This window comes from Rhopalosiphum maidis, chromosome 3 (genome assembly GCF_003676215.2).
Source record: "Rhopalosiphum maidis isolate BTI-1 chromosome 3, ASM367621v3, whole genome shotgun sequence".
Classification (NCBI taxonomy): domain Eukaryota; kingdom Metazoa; phylum Arthropoda; class Insecta; order Hemiptera; family Aphididae; genus Rhopalosiphum; species Rhopalosiphum maidis.
In genome coordinates, this window is record NC_040879.1 from 47,999,933 (window position 1) to 48,009,996 (window position 10,064).

Here is a 10,064-nt window from a genome sequence, read left to right on the forward strand (position 1 = left end):
ATTGTAAACTATCAGTTTATTTTATTATGAATAAATTGTATTGCTTCAGATCAGGTCAATTACTTACACTATTGTTTCAGTTATACCTATTCTGTTATTCTAAATAATTGATGGTAATATATTTCACGAACTACCTACCTCCCTATCTTTTATACTGTATATTAATTTTTCAATTGTCTTTTAAAACAACTCGTTGGTATATTTAATATTTTTTGATAACTTTTTAAAATTATAAATTATACTAATACAATTTATTAGTTTTAAATGGAAAAAAATGATTGTAAATATCTTATTTCTTGAAAATTTTTAAATCAAATTAATATATATTCATTATAATACTATTGTTATTATTATTATAAACATGTCCAAATGGGTAACTATATAGGTGGGCCTAGAAATTTGCATAGATTTCATCTCCTTCTAAATTGTTTAGTTTTAAAAAAAATTAAAGAATAAACACAGGAATTTGAATTTTTTAAATTTGTTCATTCACATGTGAGTTATGTTTTGCTAACCTTGAAATAAAATTTAAACACCCTCAGTTTTGAGAAAATAAGGAATCTATTGATAAAACTTTCATTGAAATAGACTCCTAAGATTAGTATGTTTCAAACATTGGACATTTCAATCTACAATTTTATAATATTAGTATATAAGTATTTATATGTTATACATTATGTATATAATAATAATAAAGAATACCTATTTTATAATTACTTAATTCTTTTAATGCATTTTAGTTATTATCTATTAGTAATGAGTCTAGGTAAGACAAGAGTATTAAAGCTTTTAAGTTGCAATAAGAATTTGTAAAAATGTTTAATAACATTTTTAGAGTTTAAGTTCAATAATCATGAAATTAAATTTTGTAATAATAAGATGGATAAATAATTTATTTGATAGTTGTTTTATTTAGGGCAGATTTATGTAGTTGAGCTGATTCCTGAGGCATTTTTTTAAGGTCATACTTTCTAAACTTGATTGTGTTATGTGTTTTGTCCTATATTTAAAATAAAGACAGTGATTTAACTGTTTACTAGATACCTTTAAGTTTTTAATATTCTATTATTTTATATCTTATTATTCTCAGCTGAATTCTTTAATAAAGATCTTTATACTTATAGTGTATTGAATTTATATGTATTTAAGATTACCAGTTTTAAATATGTATAGATTTAAAATACTTATGAGCAAATGAGCAATGAACATAATATATTATTATACTATGATAGGTAATTTGATCTCTAACACTTACTTCTTTTGCCCTTGTAATTTGTGTATCTGACTTCTGACCTACCTATTTCTAAATATTTTTAAATAATTTACTTTTTACCAAAACTATTATTTTACTTCCAAGTTCCAAATACAGTTAAAACAAATATTTATAATCCTAAAATATTATTTTGTTTTGTTCTGTAAATACATTTTTACTAGCCGACAAATCATTTAAGTTATATTGTAATAAAAAATACATTTTTATTCTCAAAATACTTATTATTCTTGTTTTTAAATAAATAAATTATGGTAAACTTTATTATTTTAAGTTTTGTATTATTCCCTAAATAATATTTTGTAGAAAATTTGACACGGAACTGTAATAATTACATTTTCATAATGTAAAAAAATATTTAAATAATATAGGCTGTTAAATGTAACAATCAAACAGCTTATTCAACAATTGGTGTAGAATACAACTAATATTTTTATATTTATGTTCTTTTTTTTATAAGTTGTAAATCTTTGCTATAAATGTTTAAATAATATGCTTTTACCAATTTAGTGAAGATTTAATTGCTATACATTATGGATAATTTCTTTTACTTTAAGAAAGTATTTATTAACCTTTTAGAATTTTTAATTATCTGTTCATATCTAATTGTTTTACTTCAATACCTATTGTAATACAAAATTCATTATTTGTTTTAATAGGTTTTAATCAATTTAATCATAGAATTATTATTAAAAAAATATTTCCAATTTGGAATAATAATTAATTTGTTTTATTTCATAGAAAAAAAAAAGTATATTAGCTATAAAAGTTTTTATCATAAAATTTCAAATAATTTCTTGAGCTCAACCATCAATTGCCAGTCAGTCTTCAATAAATCATCTCTAAAATGATCTTTGCATGCGTCAATCGACTGTCTGGATATTTTGCTCACCAACAAATCCTTTTCATCAAAATGCCTCCCAAACATTTTTGGTGCATCACCTGGTATTGGCTCAATTTTTATACAAATTTCTTGTCCTTTTCTAGCAGTTTCAACAGCTTTGTGGTTGTTTTCTATGCTGGTCACAATACCCAAATCTACAAATTCTTTACTAGGAACACATATAGGTGTACCTTCTTTTACAATTCCAGATTCTACCATTACTCCCATAACAATTGGATCTCTTGAATTAAACACAAACTGTGGTAGGACTTTAAGTTTACAAGGAAATACTGCAATAGACTTAAACTGATCTCGGTTTTTCCTCTTAAGATCGTCTTGATAAGCAGTAAACTTATCAAATAAATGGTATATAATATCAGCTTGAAATATTTTAACATTTAATGTATCAGCTAATTCTTGTGCATCTCTTTCAACTTTAACATCAAAAGCTAATATAGTAGCATATAAAGGAGAATGTTCCAACATTATTGATGCTTTCATAACATCTTTTTTAACAACGGGACCAATTCGTATGTTGCTATATGGTATTTTACTGGATCTTAAGAAATCCAATAAAGCTTCTAATGAACCTAACGTTGAAGCTTGTACATAAACACCTCTATCTTGTAATTTAATAGTACTTAAAGCAGACTTTAATTCTTTTGCTACTACTTCTTTAAGTCGTTCAATTTCTTCAGCTTTGTTAGCTACATAAATGTTTAATCCTGCAATAGCTTTTTCTAAATCTTTAGCAGCAATTTTAACACCTTGAGCTGCTTTGATTTCTTTATACTCAATATAAGCATTTTTCACTCTAAGTTCTTTCAATGGTTGAGGCATAAGTAGTGATCTTATTTGAGTGACAACAGGCCCATCAGTACCTGCTACGACAATTGTATCTCCTTCTCTGAGGTAACCATTTACTAAAATAGTATCAATAGTAGTTCCTAAACCAGTTATAGCTTTCACTTCCAATACAGTGGCCTGCAGCTCAGTATTGAAAACAAGTCTTTTATATAAATGTGTTTGACAATTTTCAACAATAAGATCTAATAAATTTCCCATTCCCTCACCAGTAATAGCTGATGTAGGTACCAAAGATACATATGATTTTGGATCAGGATTTTCATAGAATAAAGCAGCATTTAAACCTTGTTCGGCAAATTGTAATATAACGTTTTGGGATCTTGTTTTAAATTCATTTTGTGTATTAGAATGCTGAGAGGTCAAAATATCTCTTACATCTTTACGTGGATTAGTTTGCCAATCATACAATCGATCAATTTTATTTAAAGCGACAATGAAAGGAGTTTTCTTAGTTTTCAGTATATTTATGGATTCTATAGTTTGTGGTTCTAAACCATGCATAATGTCAACTACTAAAATAGCTATATCACATAATGATGATCCTCTATTACGGAGATTGCTAAAAGACTCATGACCGGGTGTGTCAATAATTAATAGTCCCGGAACTAAGAATTTTTTAGTTGCATAACCATTTACAACTTTAGTTTGTTCTTTTATAGCATGAAGTGGAACATTTGTAGCTCCTATTTGTTGGGTAATACCTCCAGCTTCACCATCTTGTACATTAGTTCTACGAAGCTTATCTAATATTTTAGTTTTCCCAGTATCTACATGACCCAAAACACATACAACAGCAGCTCGTAGATCTGATTCTTCTTCTTCCTTTGACGTATCTCCATTTTGAGTTTGAACTTTAACAGCCTCATCATTTTTATTGTCATCAGAATTGTGAATAGCTTCATCATCTGATTTGTCAGAATCATCATTTTCATCTACTTTGTCTACAGTTGACTGAGTTTGCAATGCTTCTCTTTGTGCTTTATAAGTTTCTAAAAGTAATTGTGCACGAGCTCTATCAGCTTTTTGCTTAGGAGTTAAAAATTTCCCTTCGGCTTTTAGTCTTTCCTTTTTTTCCTTTTCCTTTTGTTTTTTCTTTTCTTTCTTTTCTTGTTCTAATTTTATTTTTTCTTCTTTTTGCCTCTCAAGTTCTTCTAAACGCTTTTCTTCTTCTTCTTCTTCCCTGCGAAGTTTCTCCTCTTCTTCTTTTTGTTGTTGCAATACTTCTTTTAAAGCTGCAATAGCTTTTTTACCAGGCCCTTTCTTATCTTTGACGGGGGCAACTGGCTTCTTCTTCTTTTTTGCATCATTAGTCGACATTTTTTAACAATTATGAAATGACTGCTGAAACAAAAAAAATCAATTTTTTTTAAATTTTAAAATAAACAGTGCTAAGTAAAGCCATATTAACAGATAGTAGATTGTATACACAAATTAGTTTAATAATAGGTAGACAATTTGAGGGAGATATAAATATTATATTTTTTTTCGAATACAAGTTAAGAAAAAAAAATTTTAATTATAATTTATCTAATAAAAAACAAAACTGGATAACAAAAATATCACTTTCATAGATTGAAAAAATATAATATATAATATAATATTCTGTATAAATATGCTTAGGTATTTACATTATTAATTAACTAAACAAATAGATTAATTAAAATTTAAAGAATTATCAATATATTGTTAGAAACATGAAATAAACAATAAGAAGTAATATTTTAGGGTAAAATTTAATGAATCTATGTATATGTTTTTGAATTCAAATTATTATGTGAATTGTAGAAATGCAAGTTACATATTATAGTCTCATGATACTCTGAAAAAGTGTTATTTAGGGCATATTTTTAATTTAATCAAATTCTTAAAATTAAAAATGTAAAACTAGAATGTAATATGTTAATTATAATTATTTGTTATCAATAAAGATAAAATGAGATATACATTTCACATTTATTAATAATGAATTCTAGTTAAATATTTACATACAACAAATTAATCAACTAAACTCTTACAGTAAAAATATTATGAATTATAGATACTGGTTTTTATAATAAAATTAGGCTTTTTTTTTTAACTAACAACAAACAAGTTATACTTTAAGTGTATGGCATCACTTATCAAGATTTAAATACAATTTGTTATCTATACTCTATATGTTATTGATCTTCTGTCATATTTTTGAAATATTTTAAAACATCTGATTGACTAAATAAAACAACAGTTAAAAACATAAATTATTTTTATTATCATAAATAATTTAAATTGTATTTGTATTTTAACTTATTTCATCAATATGCATTACACATAAGAAAAAAAAATAATTTATCTGTTACTAAAGTGACAAAGTTAAATAATATAATAATTTTTTTTAAATATTTGTACAGATTATAATATTTTATTTTAAAGTAAAATATTTATTATTAATATTTAAGTGGATAGATCTTCCAAAATAACAAATATTTTTTTAATGTGATATCCACGCTATGATTAGAAATGTACTTGAGCATAGGTCCTATAGTCCTGTGCCTAAAACAGCAATATTTGGGGATAGCAAATGATTTAATTTTTTTTTTACAAAATTACAAAAAGTATTTTTCATTTGATTAAATCAAATTTAACTTATTTTATAAATAGATTAATTTTTTTTATACAAATTATATATTATAATATATATACAATTTAGAATTACAAATTAAATTATCACATCCACTCACTCAAAATAGAACAGCTACACGGACCAGTATGGATATAATAAAACAACACAAATTAGTTTCATTAATAATTTATCTTTTTTAAATAAAAGATAAAATAACAAATTATATAACAAAACTCAAATATGTTTTATAAATAATTTTGGTAAGGATAGGGAAAGGGAGGAATGTGGCTAATCGGAAATTGCCTAAATAGGTGGAAAAAATCTAAGCACACCACTGTTTATGATTTATGTAGACATAATAATTTTAAGTAAATTTATAAATATATATTCTTGAAAATGATCTAATTTACATTAACAATCTAAAAGCCTAGTCAATAAAATAAATAGACAATATTGTTAATGTATAGACATTTTTCTAAGGAACTTTCAATTATGTTCTAATTGTTTACTATAAAACCAATTTTACTCTACTACCTATAACTATTATATCAATTTAAAAAATAATAATTTATTGTATAAATATTTTAGGTACAAACTGATGATTATAGATGTTATTTTAGTACTGAATTTATAGCCATTATATAGGACATTTTGTCAAATTTACTACTGCCTGAAAATCATGTCCATTAGAAATAATGGGTCAACTTCTATTATACATTATTTCCTAGTCAAATATCAATATCATACATAACCAAACTCATGACATTTAGGTTAGCTATATAATTGAAGTCTTTAGCTATAATATACTCTAATAAATATTTATTGGATATAGAAATTAAATTTTACCTTGAGTGAGATAAAAAAATAATAGATAATTTCTATGATATAGTTATAATATTTTAAACCTAATTGATAAGTTCCGTTTACCAAACATATACTACAGCATTTACACTGATTAAATTACAACTTTTTATAAAGTTCCTGTAATTGAATTAAATATGTAGTGAAATTCATAAAATCGTAATGCAAAAATACATCTAGAAATTGATTGCCAATACGTCTGACGAATAGTTTGCTTAAATATAAATTATATGTATGAATTAAACATTTTCCAATACGCTATTTTATTATTGAATGTCGTTTTAAAATATGAGCAAGTAGTCTGTACAAAAGCAATGATACACAAACAATGAGCATTATCAGCTGCCAGGTGCATATACTGGTACCGTCTGACAGGTTTTGCTGGAAACAATAGAAGTATTATCAAGCCCATACAAAACCGCGACTGTGTGTACGCCAAACAAATACTCGTCGATTCGGCCCACAAATTTGACGTCGGGTGTAATCTAAAACCGTGTGGTAGTGATCGTCTCGAGTCACACATCGGCGTGGTGACTATGTGGCAGAGCGACGGTATTGTACAATTTTAGTGTACGTATCGAAGTGACAGACATAGCGCAAGACACGAACGGAGTGATCGATCGCGTACGATTTACGGTATACTAAACAATTTACTCACCGATGTTGAAAAATCCGTCGATCTGCGGTTGTATTTAACGATTCTATTACAACAATTTTATGTAGGTGCGGACGGCACGAACTCTGGACGCTGACAATACGGTAATCGCCGTGTTTATTTCACACGATATTTCTTATCGTGTGCTGTTATCAACGGACGTGGTGGTGCCATAGAATAGATTATTATTATTATGTACGTTGCGTAAGTCTACAGATAATAGTATCTTTTATTATCTGTGCTTAAAAGCCACGAGCACCTTGGTCACAAGTTCCTCTTATCAATCCCTTTGCCGTAGACATAGACATCTAAAACATGTCTGTGGCCGTAGACGAATAAATAAATATTATTATTATTATTATTATTATATTATTTACATAATATATCTGTGAGTTGTTCGTTATCGTGACTCTCACTAATCTCACTCGGGTTTCAACTTTTCAACTTTCGAGTGGTGGTGCCGTGCTGTGCCTAAACTCCGTAGAGTATTAGAGTGTGAAATTGTAAACAAGATAAGTGTCAAGTGCACTGTGCCCCTGTCGTTCGACGACGTCGGTAATAATCAACACGTACGATGCTCATATACAATAATTGTATTACTATTTAATATACTTCCGCGGCTATCTAGTGCATCTTTCTTTGTTTGATCTTAGACAATGCTTTCCAAGTACATACTACGTATAATTTGTTTCATGTAACGGAAGTTCCAATGCTGAAACTTTTATTTTCCATTTTTTAGTATTATTGGGTTATTTTGTTGTTTTTAATGCTTATTTTTATTTTTATACTATACAAGTTTAGCCTATTCAAAAACTGTTTTATTGATACTTAAGTTGTTTTCGTTTTATAGGTTGATTGGGGTTTTCCATACACATTGTCAATCATTTGATTCGTTTCAATTCAATTTTTATTTTATCTTTATTATTGACTGTGGAGCATCATCCGTACTTGGACAAATAACAAATAATTAGTCAGTTCGTATTACATCTTACATCGCGGTCGTATTTTGTATGTTCCTAATTTAAATAGTGTTAAATAATGCTCAAAATGAAATGATCTACTTTATGTGACTATGTAAACAAAGTCTGAAAAAACATTAAACAACCGATAGGACCATTTAACTCAGTAAAATTTGTAATATTAGTCGCTGCTAAAAAAAAATTTCCATTCAGCAACTTACATATTTCAAAAGAAAAACATAATGTATTAATATCAATGGAAAACCACTATATCATCACATCAGTCAATTTTTTAAATTTCAGTTTTTTTTTTAATAAATTAATAATTATACATTATTTATAAATAACTAAATCGTATAAATAAAAAATTATATGGCATTTTTAATGTCATTTTTGACTTTTTTTTAGAATATATTGTATGGTATTATGAGAATTTTAATCCAGGCCTTTTTAATGATATATTAGAATTTATCCATTTATAAACTCTAAACTCAATCCTGTTACTCAAGGGGAATCGAACCATATTATGTTCAATTCAAATAGTTAACCAACAAAATATGTCATAAACTCATACCCAATAACTATAATATTTATATTTTTACATCACCATGCACCGTTTACAAATTACAATAACTGGCCTGGCGGCCTATGTGACTATTTTTTTATAGAATCCACTAGGATACGATACAAATATTTACCTATGTACAATATTAATTTGTATTATCATTTATAATTAATTACTTAATTCTATATAGGTATTTACATGCACTATATACTAATATTTATAATATTACTACAATAATTAATAGCACTTTGACAGTAGTCAGTAATTAAACAACCAATATCTGAGTATTATAGAAATACTTTAAAAAAACTTATGTGTAGTCCATAGGCGCAAATAGGGGGGCGCCTATATACAAAAACAGAACAATAGCTAATATTATTATACAAATGATTTATAAGACATAATATTTTGTTAATTAATGGCATTCATGATAAGAATTTAAAAATGCATACTATGCTTAAAATATTTTTGTAGACCTCTAATAAAGATTAGTTCATGAGTTCTTCAACCGTGCGTTATGCAGTATGGCAATTATTTGTTAGCATCCTTAGTTAGACTAGCACTGACTTGAAGATGAAATTGATATAAATAAAATATTTGTTGTTATATTTTATAAGCAATAATAAAATAATAATAAAACTATAAACAAATGGCATATATTTCAACAACGAAAACTTTCAAAAAAAAAAATCAACAAGAATCTTAAAGAAATATTCTAAATAATTTGTATTTTTTAATTACTAGTAGACTGTAAAAATTGAAAACACATATTATGTCACAATAAATCATTTTTATAGAGTTATAAAACCCATTTATAATCATTATAAAAAATATGTACGAATAATATTTATAATATTACTACAATAATTAATAGCACTTTGACAGTAGTCAGTAATTAAACAACCAATATCTGAGTATTATAGAAATACTTTAAAAAAACTTATGTGTAGTCCATAGGCGCAAATAGGGGGGCGCTTAGGGGTTACTCCCAATTTTAAAAGTAGTACCATAAAATATTTTTTTATACTATTACAATCAGTAACTATTCAACGCCCAGAAAATGAAGAGATTAAGCACCCTCAGTTTTTTTATTGAAATTGCACCTATGGACTGTAGACAGTGTTGGGCAAGACAATGTGTAAACATTTAACATCTCAGCACTCAGAATATTTTTAATTTATGTAACGATTGATGCGTTGATTGAAAATTTGAAAGAAGCGAAACACATTATATTTGTTAAAATACTTGAGCGTTATAACCCTTAAATACCTATTAAATGCTAGTTAAAAAAAATAGATTTAAGTGATAGACACTCGACTTTTATAAAATATATCTATTCAAAAATGTTCTCAAGGTTTAAGTAAAATATCAAATAAATAAAAAATATCCTTAGTTTATAAAAATT

General features: G+C 26.3%; 1 protein-coding gene across 2 annotated transcripts; it reads right to left on the reverse strand.

The window, feature by feature from the left end:
* Positions 1 to 1,953: 1,953 nt before the first annotated feature.
* On the reverse strand, positions 1,954 to 7,295 carry LOC113558759 (eukaryotic translation initiation factor 5B). Of its 2 annotated transcripts, none has more exons than XM_026964287.1 (2): positions 7,139 to 7,295; positions 1,954 to 4,358 (listed from the first exon to the last, which is right to left on the reverse strand). In XM_026964287.1, exon 2 carries the CDS (start codon positions 4,335 to 4,337, stop codon positions 2,046 to 2,048), a length of 2,292 nt encoding a protein of 763 aa, XP_026820088.1. In that variant the 5' UTR covers positions 4,338 to 4,358; positions 7,139 to 7,295; the 3' UTR covers positions 1,954 to 2,045. The 2 variants fall into 2 exon arrangements, with proteins under 2 accessions (XP_026820088.1, XP_026820087.1); XM_026964286.1 differs by having other exon boundaries at positions 1,954 to 4,361; positions 7,139 to 7,288.
* Between the last annotated feature and the right edge of the window lie 2,769 nt (positions 7,296 to 10,064).